The 14,172-nt window shown below is 43.6% G+C and overlaps 1 protein-coding gene across 1 annotated transcript; it reads left to right on the top strand.

Annotated features, from left to right (window-relative positions):
- The first annotated feature begins 606 nt into the window (after nucleotides 1-606).
- On the top strand, nucleotides 607-13,952 carry LOC137312954 (probable G-protein coupled receptor 139). Its single transcript, XM_067979315.1, has 2 exons — nucleotides 607-721; nucleotides 13,042-13,952. The coding sequence occupies exons 1-2, from the start codon at nucleotides 607-609 to the stop codon at nucleotides 13,950-13,952; spliced, it is 1,026 nt and encodes a 341-aa protein (XP_067835416.1).
- Nucleotides 13,953-14,172: the final 220 nt, after the last annotated feature.

Here is a 14,172-nt window from a genome sequence, read left to right as displayed (position 1 = left end):
ATTGAATGTTTCAAGTTGATGCGGCTGTAAGTGAGAATGTGAGCAATATTCAGCCAGTGGGCTGTTGTCAGGTTATGAACACTGTATTTCTGTTAAGTGAATGGAAAAGCAGCATGTGGGAGTTTGTGGAGATCAGAGAGATCCCAGGCAACCACATATGTGGTAAGTGTCCACAGTTCAAGGCGATTCAGCTCAAAGTTGTTCAGCTGAAGTCCGAGGTGCAGACACTGCAATGCATCCGGAAAGCGTAGAGTTAACTGGACACTTTCATCCAGGAGACATTCACACCCCTTAGATTAGGTTGTAGTTTAGATTCGTTCAGTGGTCAAAAACAGGAGGGTGTGATTGCGAGTCAGGCTGTTATGGGGACCCTGGATGTAATGTTGGAGCAGCCACAGCATTTGACCTTGTCCTACAGGTACAAGGCACTTGCTACCTTTAAGGTTGAAAGCAAAGATTGCAGGTAGGATGGGCAAAGATACCACGGCACTGTGGCACAGGAGGCCATTCAAGTCGGGGGAGTAAATGAATGTTGTAGTGGTCGGGGATATTATATTCAGGGGGATAGACAGAGTTCTCTGCAGCCGCGACCGAGATTCCCGTGGGATGCGTTGCCAACCGTTTGCCAAGGTTATGGATATCTCCTCGCGGCTGGAGAATAACTTAGGGCATGAGGGGGAGGATTCATTTGCCGTGGTCCATGTAGGAGCCAACGACACAGGTAGAAAGAAGAATGAGGTTCTGCTGAGGCAATTTGAGGAGTTAGGGTTTGAATTAACAAACAGAATCTCAAAGGTGATAATCTCTGTAATACTACCTGAGCCACGTGCAGATTGGAATAGGGACAAACAGGTCAAAGAGTTAAATGCGTGGCTCAAAGAGTGATGTGGGAGACAAGGGTTTCAATTCATTGAACATTGGCAACTGTACGATCGAAAGAGGGAGCTGTTCCATTAACGCATCAAAAAATAAGTTCAAAGTTTAGGAAATGATAAAAAGTTAAAATTAAAGGCTCTTTATCTGAATGCACGGAGCTTCTTAATAAGAGAGACGAATTAGTTGCAAAAATAGAGATAAAATGGTTTGACCTAATCGCCATTGGAGAAACATGATTCAAGGTGACCAAGGTTCGGAATGAAATATTCCATGGAACTTGACGTTCCGAAAGCAGAGTAGCAAATGAAGGGGTGTCGATCTGATAATAAAGGATGACACGAGGACAGTGGAGAGAATGGATCTTGGTTCAGAAGAACAGGAAGTAGAATCAGTTTGGGTGGAAGAAAGATTTAACAAGGAGTAGAAAACACTGGTGGGAGTAGGAGGATTCGAGTCCAGGAGCAGGGATGTCTTACTGCTGTTATACAGGGAGTTGGTGAGACCACATCTGGAGTATTGTGTGCAGTTTTGGTCTCCTTATCTGAGGACGGATGTCCTTGCCATGGAGGGAGTGCAACGAAGGTTTACCAGACTGATTCCTGGGATGGCAGGACTGACGTATGAGGAGAGATTGGGTCGACTCGGCCTATATTCACTAGAGTTTAGAATAATGAGAGGTGATATCATCGAAACAAATGAAATTCTAACAGAACTAGACAGACTAGATGTAGGGAGGATGTTCCCGATGGCTGGGGAGTCCAGAATCAGGGGTCACAGTCTCAGTATACGGGGTATGCCACTTAGATCCGGGATGACGTGAAATTGCTTCACTCAGAGTGTGGTGAACCTGTGGAATTCTCTACCACAGAAGGCAGTGGAGACTAAGTTATTAGATGTATTCAAGAAGGAGATCGGTATATTTCTTCATGCTAAAGGGATCACGGGATATGGGGAAAATGCGGGAGCAGGGTACTGAGTTAGACGATCAGCCATGATCATTTTGAATGGCGGAGCAGGCCCGAAGGGCCGAATGGCCTACTCTTGCTCCTATTTTCTATGTTTCTATGTTTGTGTTTCGATGGATAGAGGATTGCTTAACGGACAGAAAACAGAGTGCAGAGATGAACGGGACATTTACAGGTTGGCAGGCTGTAACTAGTGGGGTGTCGAAAGGTCGGTGTTTGGGCCTCAGCTATTTACAATCTCTATTAATGACTTAGATGAAGGGGCCGAGTGTAATGTATCCAAGTCTGCTGATGATGCAAAGCTAGTTGGGAATGTAAGCTGTGAGGAGAATACAAAAAGTCTGCAAAGGGATATACACCGGTTAAGTGAGTGGGAAAGAAGGTGTTAGAAGGAGTACAATGGAGGGAAATGTGAGGTTACTCACTTTGGTAGGAAGAATAGAAAAACAGATTATTTTTTAAATGATGAGAATTTATTAGATGTTGGTGTTCACAGAGATTTGGATGTCCTCGTACAAGGAACTCGAAAATAAACATGTTGGTCCAGCAAACAATAAGCATGTTGGCCTTTATTGCAAGGGGGTTGGATTACAAGAGTAAGGAAATCTTACTGAAGTTGTGCAGGGCTTTAGTGAGTCTTCACCTGGAGCAATGTGTACAGTTTTGGTCTCCATAGCTGAGGAAGGATATTCTTGGAGGCGGTGCCAGAATTTTCACTTCATTGATTCCTGCGATGAGAGATGTTCCGCTGAGGAGAGATTGAGTTGAATGGGGCTGTACTCTCTGTAGATTAGAAGCATGAGAGGTGATCTCATTGAAACACATAATATTCTGAGGGCGCTTGACAGGGTAGATGCTGAGAAGTTGATTCTCCTGGCTAGACAGCCTAGAACTAGGGGGCATACTTACAGAATAAGCGGACGGCCATTTATGACTGAAATGAGTAGGAATTTCTTCATTCAGAGGGCAGTGGATCTTTGGAATTCTCTCCCCGAGTAAATCAATAAAAACTGCTCAAGTTGATCAGTGGAGAGGACTGAACTGAATCTTTCATCTACATCTTTGCATCTCAGGCAATTCAGGCGGCCATGTGTGTACACATTGATTGGTATGGGGTGCTCGCACTGAGACCGAGGACAATCCATTCCATTGAATATGCCACCGATATTTCTGACCATCCATTACGACCGCCTCATATTTATCAATATTCTTACCAGTTTCAATATAATTACACGACGTTTCACTGTGAGGTAAGCAGCTGAAAGTTCGACAACTACAGCTCCGTAATTGAGCAAGTTTTAAAGTCATCTTGGCTGGCCTGAGTTCGGGTTTCACCTTGTCCACGGCACGGACATTCTGCGATTCAACTGGCTTGGTGATCAGTTTGATACCCTCCCACCGGGTGGCGCTATTCCACCGACGCTCCGCTCACAGAACTTGTCGGTTGAGCAGAGAAGGATATTAGGCGGGAAACGCGCTGCAAAATTATGGCAGGTGGAGATTAATGTGGGCAAGTGTGAGGTCATCCATGTTGGAACTAAGAAAGATAAATCGGGGGATATTCTAAATGGTGAGCAACTCGGAAAAGTAGAGGAGCACTTTCCTTTTATATATCCTCTCTGACTTGTGCCTCAATACTGGAGTTTACATATGCTGCAACACCATCGCCCTCTCTCTTGACACGGTCTACTCTAAACAATTTACACCCTACCAGATAGGTATACCATTGATTGGAATCATTCCACCATGTCTCTGTAATGAAACTAATGTCCAATCTATGAACCGCTGCAATACCTTCCAGATCACCCATCTTAGTTATCAGACTTCTTCTATTAATGCAAGCGCAGCTTTTTTAGCTTTCTGATTTTTGTCTTTCCCATTTACTTTATCAATAATTTTGGTTTGTTGACCTCCCACTATTGGAATTAGACTCATTAAGCTTTGATTTGTGTTTTCACTGGTACACATAAAAGTTGCTCCAATTTAACTGGTGTTCTCTTACACTGACCGCAAACGCCCCCGCATCCAGGTTAAACCCTCCCCCATCATTCCAGCTATCTTGCCTGCCAACACCTCTCACCCCAACCACCTCCCACCACAGTTGTACAGGTAGAGGCCATCCGGTTTGTAAAGGCTCCCCCAATTGCAAAAGACCACAAGACCATAAGACCATAAGAGATAGGATCAGGAGTAGACCATTCGTCCCCTCGACCATGCTCCGCCATTCTATCAGATCATGGCTGATCTGATTTTTACCTCAACTCCACTTTCCTTCCTATTGTCCATATCCTTTGAATCCCTTGCTGATCAAAAATTTGTCTCACTCAGCCTTGAATAGGTTCAATGACTCGGCCTTCACAGCTTTTTGGGGTAAAAAATTCCAAAGATTCACGACCCTCGGGGAGAAGAAATCACTGCTCATTTCCGTCTTAAACGGGCGACCCCTTATTCTGAGACTATGCCCCCTAGTTTTAGATTCCCCCATGAGGGGTAACATCCTCTCAACATCTACCCTTTCGAGTCCCCTCAGAAACTTGTAGGTTTCAATAAGATCTCCTCTCATTCTTCTAAACCCTAATGAGTTCACACCCCACCTGTTCAATCTTTCCTCATAGGACAACGCTTCCAAATCCCGAATCAACCTAGTGAACCTTCTCTGAACTGCCTCCAATGTAAGTATGTCCTTCCTTAAATAAGGGCACCAGAACTGTTCGCACTACTCCAGGTGTTATCTCACCAGCACCCTGTACAGTTGTAGCATGATCTCCCTGCTTTTACACTCCATCCCCCTCGAAATAAAGGCCAATATTCCGTTTGCCTTCCGGATTACCTGCTGCACGTGTATGTTGATTTTTTCTGTTTCATGGACGAGGACACACAGAACCCTCTGTAGCGCAGCATTTTGTAGGATTTCTCCATTCAAATAATATTTTGCTTGTTTACTTTTCCTCCCAAAGTGGATGACTTCACGTTTTCCGACATTATATTCCATCTGCCAATTTTTTGCCCATTCACTTAACCTGTCAATATCCCTTTGCAGACACTTTGTGTTCTCATCGCAACTTGATTTTACAACTATCTTTGTATCATCAGCAAATTTCCCTACAAGACACTCTGTTCCTTCATCCTAGTCATTGATATATTTTGCAAATAGTTAAGGCCCCAGCACTGAGCCCTGCGACACCCCAAAAGGTACAGATTGACATTTTCAAAATGACCCTTTTGATCCCGACTCTTTGTTTTCTGTTAGTTAGCCAATCCTCTATCGATGCCAATATATTACCTCCAACACCATGAGCTCTTATCTTGTGCAGCAATCTTTTATATCGCACCTTATCGAATGCCTTTTGGAAATCCAAATACACTGCATCCATTACTTGCACTTTATCCACCCTGCCCGTTACTTCCTCAAGGAACTCTAATAAATTTGTCAGGCACGATTTCCCCTTCATAAAACCATGTTGACTCTTCTTGATTGTATTATGAGTCTCCAAAAGTCCTGCTACTACTTCCTTAATAATGGATTCTAGCATTTTCTCAATTACAGATGTCAGGCTAACTGGTCCTTCGTTACCATTTTCTGTCTCACTCCCTTCCCTTCTTAAATAGGGGTGTTACGTTTGCGGTTTTCCAATCCGCTGTGATCTTTCCAGAATCTCCTGAATTCTGGAAGATTACAACCAATGCATCCACTATCTCTGTAGCCACTTCCTTTAATATCATCGGATACAAGCCATCAAGTCGAGCGGACTTGTCAGCCTTTAGACCCATTAGTTTACCTAATACTTTTTCTCCAGTGATAGTGATTGTTTTTAGTTCCTCCCTCTCCTTTGCCCCTTGATTTTCAACTACTATTGTTATAATATCAGTGTCTTCTAATGTGAAAACAGATGCAACATTTCTGTTCAATTCCTCTGCCATTTGCTTGTTTTCCGTTATTTTTTCGCCAGTCTCATCCTCGAAGGGACCAATGTTTGCTTTAGCTACCCTCTTCCTTTTATTTACTTGTGGAAGCTTTTACTGTCAGTTTTTATGTCTTGATAGTTTACTCTCATAATTTATTTTCTCCCTCTTTATTATTCCTTTTGTCATCCTTTGCTGGTTTTTAAACTTTTCCCAATCTTCTGGCTTACCAGTAATCTTTGCCATGCTGTATGCTTTTTCTTTTAAACTGATACCATCTATAACTTCCTTAGTTAGCCTTGGTTGGTTCACCATTTTTGTGGAGTCTTTCGTCCTAACAGGGATATATTTTTGTTGCGAGTCACAAAGTATATTTTTTAAATGTTTGCCACTGCTTTTCCACCATCATACCATCAAATCTATTTACCCAATCCACTTCAGCCAATTCCGCCCTCATTCCTTTATAATTGCCCTTCTTTAAGTTCAATACAATAGTTTCAGACATAGGAACAAAGGAACATCGGAACACGAGTAGGCCATTCAGCCCCTCGTGCCTGCTCCGCCATTTGATAAGATCATGGCTGATCCGTGATCGAACACCATATACCTGCCTTTGGCCCATATCCCTTAATACATTTGTTTGACAAAAAGCTATCTATATCAGATTTAAATTTAGCAATTGAGATAGTATCAATTGCCGTTTTCGAAAGTGAGTTCCAAACTTCTACAAGACTTTCTGTGCAGAAATGTTTTCTAATCTCGCTCCTGAAAGGTCTGACTCTAATTTATAGACAGTGCCCCCGACTCCTAAAATCCCCAACCAGCGGAAATAGTTTCTCTCTATCCACCCTATCCGTTCCCCTTAATATCTTATAAACTTCGATCAGATCACCCCTTAACCTTCGAAACTCTGGAGAATACAACCCAAATTTGTGTCATCCCTCCTCGTAACTTAACCCTTGAAGTCCGGGTATCATTCTAGTAAACCTACGCTGCACTCCCTCCAAGGCCAATGTGTCCTTCCGAAGGTGCGGTTCCCAGAACTGCTCACAGTAATCCAGATGCGGTCTAACCAGGGTTTTTTTTATAGCTGCAGCATAACTTCTGCCCTCTTGTACTCCAGTCCTTCAGATATAAAGGCCAACATTCCATTTGCCTTCTTGATTATTTTCTGCACCTGTTCATGTCACTTCAATGATCTATGTACCTGAACCCCGAAGTCCCTTTGGACATCCACTGTTTTTTTCACTTTTTACCATTTAGAAAGTACCCTGTTCTATCCTTTTTGGATCCAAAGTGGATGACCTCGCATTTGTCTGCACTGAATTCCATTTGCCACAGTTTTGCCCATTCACCTAATCTATCAATATCACTTTGTAATTTTATGTTTTCATCTACACTGATTACAATGCCACCAATCTTTGTGTCATCGGCAAATTTAGATATGAGACTTTCTATGCCTTCATCTAAGTCGTTAATAAATATTGTGAATAATTAAGGCCACAAGGCAGATGCCTGTGGGACTCCACTAATGTCACTCTTTAGTGTTTTTATTTTCTTCATTATTGTTGCTTTACTTATGTTAATTTTATCGAGTTCCTGTCCCCGATTCAATATCAGTTTTCTTGGGATTTCCGGCATGCTATCCTCTTTTTCAACTGTGAATATCGACGCAAAGTAATTGTTCAACATGCCCGCCATTTCCCCATTGTCAATGACAATATCCCCACTTTCAGTTTTCAAGGGGCCAACACTGCTCCTGACCACCCTCTTATTCCTAATATAACTATTAACGTTCTTCGTATTGCTTTTGATATGCCTTGCAAGTTTCATGTCATACTTTCTTTTTGCAGCCCTTACTATCTGCTTTGTGACCCTTTGTTGATCTTGGTATCTGTCCCATTCGCCAAGATCTGCACCATTTTATGTCTTTTTGTATGCACTTTCCTTATGCCTTATACTCTCGCTTACCTCTTTTGTTGTCCATGGCGGTTTTTTTTGGCAAGTAGAGTTCTTTCACCTCAGGGGTATAAACCAATTATGTATCACGTCAAATGTTTCTTTAAACATTTCCCACTGATCATCAGACGTTTTACCCATGAACAGATTTGCCCAGTTTGCTGTGGACAGTCTCTGTCTCATCCCATTGATGTCGGCCTTGCCCAAGTCTAGAATCTTAGCAGCTGACTCACTTTTTCCCTTTCAAACACTACATTGAACTCGATCATGTCATGATCACTATTGGATAGATGTTCACGCACAGTTAAGCCGTTAAGTAAATCTGGTTCATTACTCATTACTAAATCGAATATGGCTTGCCCCCTTGTTGCCTTCAGGGCATACTGCTGTTGAAAACTATCCCGGACACTCTCAAGAAATTCACTACCTTTCTGACAGTTGCTAGTCTGCTTTTCCCAATCTATGTGAAGGATGAAGTCCCCCATTAAGACCACTATGCCTTTCTTACACGCTTGTCGAATCTCTGCATTTATACAATCTAGCACTTCAGAGCTGCTGCCAGAGCTCCTGTATACAACTGCAACTATAGTCTTAGATCCTATCCCATTTCTCCATTCAACCCATAAGGTCTCTGTTGGCTGCTTACCTCTCGTTATATCCCCCTTTATCATTGAAGTGATTTCATCTCTAATCATTAAGGCTACTCCTCCCCATCATCCATTTACCCTATCTCTCATGTAGACCTTATAACCTGGTATAATTAGTTCCCAATCCTGACCATCCTGCAGCCAAGTCTCAGTAATATCTATCATGTCATACCCTCCAATTTGAATTTGAACCTGTAGTTCATTTAATTTATTCCTTATACTCCGTGCATTTGTAAATAGAACTCTTAGTTGGGCCACACACCCGAGCCTGACCTTCAGCTTTGCTGCCTTACGCCTTCTCGTTCTTATTTTATCTCTCGTGCTTCAAGTGCACTTTCTTTCTGCTGCTCTACGGCTTTTCCCTTTCACTTGTTCTTGAACAACTGTTTGTACTATTTGTATTGTAAATTTCCCCTGGATCTTCCCCTCTCTTGCTGCTCTCAACTTTATTCCCTTCTGACTCCCCGCTCAGGTTACCATCCCCCTGCCACTCGAGTTTAAACCTTCCCCAACAGCACCAGCAAACACCCCCGCGAGGATATTGGTCCCGTTCCTGCTCGGGTTTATCCGTCCCGTTTGTACAGGTCCCAACTTCGCCAGAACCGGACCAAATGTCCCATGAATCTAAATCCCTCCTTCCTACACCGTCCCTGCAGCCACGCATTCATCCTGTCTATTCTCCTGTTCCTATACTCACGAGCACGTGGCACTGGTAGTAATCCTGAGATCGTTACCTTTGAAGTCCTGCTTTTTAATTTATCTCCTAACTCATTAAATTCACCTTGCAGAACCTCATCCCTTTTTTACCTATGTCGTTCGTACCAATATGGACCACGACTACTGGCTGTTCACCCTCCCCCTCCAGAATGCCCTGCAGCCGCTCCGTGACATCTTTGACCCTAGACCCAGGGAGGCAACTTACCTTCCTGGAATCACGTTTGCGGCCGCAGAAACGCCTCTCTGTTGCCCTTACAATTGAATCCCCTATCACTATAGCCCTGCCACACTTCTTCCTCCCCTCCTGTGCAGCAGAGCCACCCGTGGTGCCCAGAACTTGGCTCATGCTGCTTTCCCCTGATAAGCCATCTCCCCCAACATTATCGAAAGCAGAATATCTATTTGAGAGGGAGATGGCCCCAGAGGACTCCTGCTCTACCTGCCTAGTCCTTTTACTCTGCCTGGTGGTCACCCATTTCCTTTCTGCCTGTGAAATCTTTACCTGCGGTGTGACCACCTCACTGAACGTGCTATCCACGATAGTTTAAGCATCGCGGATGCTCTACAGTGAATCCACCCCCAGCTCCAGCTCCGAAATACGATTAGCCAGTAGCTGCAGCTGGACACACTTCCTGCACACATGGTCGCCAGGGACACTGGTAGTGTCCATGACTTCCCACATAGTGCAGGTGGAGCATATCACGAGTGCGAGCTGTGCTGCCATGACTTGCCTTAAACTCTCAGACTCTCCTCCCGCTTTCGGTCTCTCCTTTTATACTGTGCTCACCTCTCGGACTCTCCTGTCTCACCTGTGACGTTGCACAGTTCTTTTCTCTTGTTGCAGGTCTGTTGCTGCTTTTATTCCCTAATCTCAGTCTTCAACGCTCAGGTCCACTGCCGCTCTGTGGAAAAAGTTAGGAAAAGCAAGGCAAAGCAGCACCTCCTTCCCCCACTTCACCGAACTCCCACACTTACCAAACGCTCAGCAAGCCACTCTGTCCTGCCGCACTCCGTGCTGTCGCACTGACATGCCCCTGTATTTCTACAGTTTGTGACTCAGATGAGTCAGCCCTGCCCCACCTTCAGGTACCAGTTTAATCTAGCTAACCAATTTACTTACTACAGCAGCTCTCTCTGCTGAAGCCTGACAGAAACTTAAAAATGTACACTTTAAAATTGAACTTAACCAGTTGAAAGCAAGACCCAAGATCCTCGCTCTCAAACTGGATGTGAAATTCTATCATGCTGTGATCACTGCTTCCCAAGGGATCTTTCACTTTGAGATCGTTAATTAATCCTGTTTCGTTAGCCATTGCCAGATCCAAAATGGTCTGCTCCCTGATTGGTAACCCGACGTATTGTTCCAAGAACCAGTCGCGAATACACTCTGTCAACTGCTGCTCAGGGCTATTTTGCCAATTTGATTTGTCCAATCTATGTGAATCATGAAATCGCCCATGATTTTTGCATTACATTTTTTTAGAAGCCCCCCTTAGTTCCTGATTAGTATTGTGCCCTGCAGTGTAGCTATTGTTAGCGGGCCTATATACTTCTCACATCAGTGATTTCTTTCCCTTGTAATTTCTTACCTCCACCCAAATTGTTTCGAAACCTTGATCTTCTGAGCGAAGATCATTTCTCAATATTATACCAATTTCATCCTTTATTAACAGAGCTTGCCCACCACCTTTACCTTTTTTCCTATCCTTCCTAAATGTTAAATAACCCTGAATATTTAGGTCCCAACCGAGGTCACCTTGCAACCACGTCGCTATAATGACCACGAGATCATACCCATTTGTTTCTATTTGTGCCGTCAATTCTTCGATCTTATTACGAATGCTGCATGCATTCAGATAAAGAAACTTTAAATTTGTCTTTTTACAATTCTTTCCTACCCAGGCCCCATTTGCTAGTGCACTCTTATGTTTGTATGCTCTGTCCCTTCCTGACACACTCTGTTTATCTTTACCCACATCGCTTTCCTGTACTACTTCCTTTTCTTTTCTTTCTATTAATCTAAACGTCATCCCACCTGAGCCCTCCGCCACTCTATTTAGTTTAAAGCCTTCTCTACCGCCCTAGTTATTCGGTTTGCCAGAACATTGGTCCCAGCTTGGTTCAGGTGAAGCCCGTCCTAACGGAACAGCTCCCTCTTTCCCCAGTATTGGTGCCAGTGCTCCAGGAACCTAAACCCACTTCTCCCACACCAATCTTTGAGCCACGCATTCTTCTCTCTGATCTGATTTACTCTGTGCCAATTTGTTCCTGGCTCATTTCATAATCCAGAGATTATCACCTTTGTAGTTCTGCTTTATAATTCAGTCTATAGCAGCTCAAACTCCCTCAGCAGAACCTCTTTCTTATTCCTACCTATGTCGTTGGAGTGCCATTGTTTGAGGAAACGAAAGCCTGAGTCCCGACCCCAGAGTCTTCACCACGCGTTGGTGCCGAATTACCCTGTGTTTCTCTTCACTAGCACGTGGCTCAAATTTGTCCAAGTGCTCAGTCACTCTGTCCCTATTAACAGATTCTGGTAATTTTCCCACAACTGACTTTAGAGCGGCAGGTATATCGTTATATAGTTTCTATCTCCCACCCTTCTCAAATATTGGAGAGTCCATTGTAATTTTCCAATCCAACAGCACAATTAATGAATAATGAGATTTTGAAGACTATTTACGAACGCAGCTACAATTTCCTCAATTACTTCATTCCAGACGATGGAGACAAATTCTTCATAACGCTTTTTTGTCGGAGTGATATTACAGATGGATTCAATTCAGAGGTATGAATGTCACAGACAATCTTTCTGAAGTTGAATCTCGGCAGGTACTTTGTTTCTCTTGGTGGAAATACAGCCTCTATTGTCACTTTCACTGGTCTGTTCTGCGATCCGTGGACCTGGTAGAACGAGAGACTCTATTATCAATTGCACTGGTCTGTACTGTAATCCGGGGACCGGGTTGAACGACAGCCTCTATTGTCACTTGCACTGGTCTATTATTCGATCTCGGGATCGCTGCCATCATTTCCCTTTGAGGTCGGATTGTGTCCCTTGTTGCATCCTGTACTTGGGAGGTACATTTGTTTTTTAGGCATAATAGAACAAGATAAAGTTGTCCGTTGCTGCTCATTACTAACCCTTTGCCCCTTGCGGACATTGTTGGAGTTTCCCCAGATGGTGTTGGACTGTGGAAGTTGTCGATGACAGACATGGGTTTTGCAGCGATGGAAAGTGTTTTGACCATGTGAACGGTTCAGCTGGGGTTTGTGAAACGAAATTGCTGCAACTTGGTCGAGTTCAAACCTGCCAAGTTCCCTTGTATGATGATGTTTGACAGCAGAGTTTTGCTGCAATCTGTTGTCACGACCTCCAGTCTGGGAATAAAATCTGACAACTCCGAACTATTTCCGACCACCACCTGGTCCACTCCCCTCTCCTGCTCACGGGTCCAAACCCAGCCAGTTGAGATCACCCTTCGGGGTCCCCATTTTGCATTGACCGCATTTTGAGCTGGCATAATTTTCACTGCTCCGCACTGATTAATTATCTCCCAATTTATAGTTGACGATTTATTACTTACTTGCAATCTATATTCTTACGTTTTCTTTCCATTATTTCATTTGCCCTTCTGACTTACAACTGATTGTAATTATATATAACATATTATCTCGCTTTGTTTTTGGCAAATGTTCATCAATGGCATTAACAATCCTTGGTGCTGCGCTGGGTTTACACTGCTCCTCTGGCGAACTTACGGCGTCAGAGAGGGTGCAGTTCCGAGCAAATTCACAGAGAATGTCTTTGATTCATTCCTTCCTCTTTACTGGGATTATTTATTTGTACTTATTTACTCACCACTCTAATGTACTCTCATAAGCTGTATGTTTCACACAAGATACTGTGAAGCTGAATTTTTAGCTGTAACCTGAAGCGTGATTCCCTGTTTCTGTTTGTTTCCTTTTTACAGCTAACGTGATGACAATTGTAATCCTGTCCCGAGGAAAGTGCGGTCTCTCTAAATGTGTAACCCGCTACCTGGTGGCCATGGCAGTGGCGGATCTATTGGTCATTATCAATGACGTGGTACTGTTTCGGATTAAGGAGTATTATTTCCCGAATAACTTCCTGTTCCTCACCCCTGTGTGCTCTTTCCAAACTGCCCTTAACCATGCTCTCTCAGACATTTCTGTCTGGTTAACAGTCGCTTTCACTTTTGATCGTTTTATAACCATTTGTTACCAGAAGCTGAGGACTAAATATTGCACAGAGAAAACTGCAGCCGTGATTATAGGAACTTTGTGCCCGCTGTTCTGTTTGAAAAATATCCCCTGGTACTTTGCATTTGAACCTTACTTTATATTGGACAACGTACACTGGATCTGTCGTGTAAAACCAGATTGTTATACTTCAGCTGCATGGGTCGCATTTGCATGGATTCACCGCTGTTTCACTCCACTGCTCCCAGTATTCCTGATATTGCTGCTCAATTCTGTGACTGTCGGAAACATTCTGGCTGCCAGTAGAGTCCGCAGGAGGCTCAGGGGCAGCAAATGTGATGCGAATCACAATGATCCGGAGATGGAGAACCGAAGAAAATCCATCATCTTACTGTTTGCGATATCCGCCAATTTCATACTGCTATGGATGACGTATGTTTTATTTTCCCTATCAATGCAAATTACAAACCGTTATTATTCCACAGGTTTCAATGACCCGATGTTTATCGCAGATCAAACCAGCTACATGCTCCTGCTTTTGAGCTGCTGCACAAACACGTTTATTTATGCAGTGACCCAGACTAAATTCAGAGAGGAGCTGAAGAATGGAGTGAAATATCCTCTCAAATTAATATTTAAATTAGTTAAACGAGGACAATAGCGGCAGAATTCCCAGCATTAGAACTGTATTCCGTCTCATATCCCATCCTGTGCTCCTCGATTGGTTTAGCGGGTCCCAGCAGGCGGGCTCAGCTTCCCGACGTTTCACAAACACAACGCTTGGAAATATGTGACAAAGACCGCATGTTCTATACATAGGAACATAGGAACAGGAACAGGTCATTCAGTCTCTCGAGCCTGTTCCGCCATTCAATGAGATC

This window comes from Heptranchias perlo, unplaced genomic scaffold (genome assembly GCF_035084215.1).
Source record: "Heptranchias perlo isolate sHepPer1 unplaced genomic scaffold, sHepPer1.hap1 HAP1_SCAFFOLD_44, whole genome shotgun sequence".
In the NCBI taxonomy this organism is placed as follows: Eukaryota; Metazoa; Chordata; class Chondrichthyes; order Hexanchiformes; family Hexanchidae; genus Heptranchias; species Heptranchias perlo.
The sequence above is the reverse complement of the archived record's forward strand: the minus strand, read 5'-3'. Positions and strand labels throughout refer to the sequence as shown.

What these genes read in the sequence shown, in the direction of transcription:
- LOC137312954 (XM_067979315.1), top strand. Translation starts at nt 607, where the DNA reads ATGCGTTGCCAACCGTTTGCCAAGGTTATGGATATCTCCTCGCGGCTG. An exon ending in TGTAGGAGCCAACGACACAG is followed by an intron (nt 722 to 13,041) that starts GTAGAAAGAAGA and finishes TCCTTTTTACAG; the next exon opens with CTAACGTGATGACAATTGTA.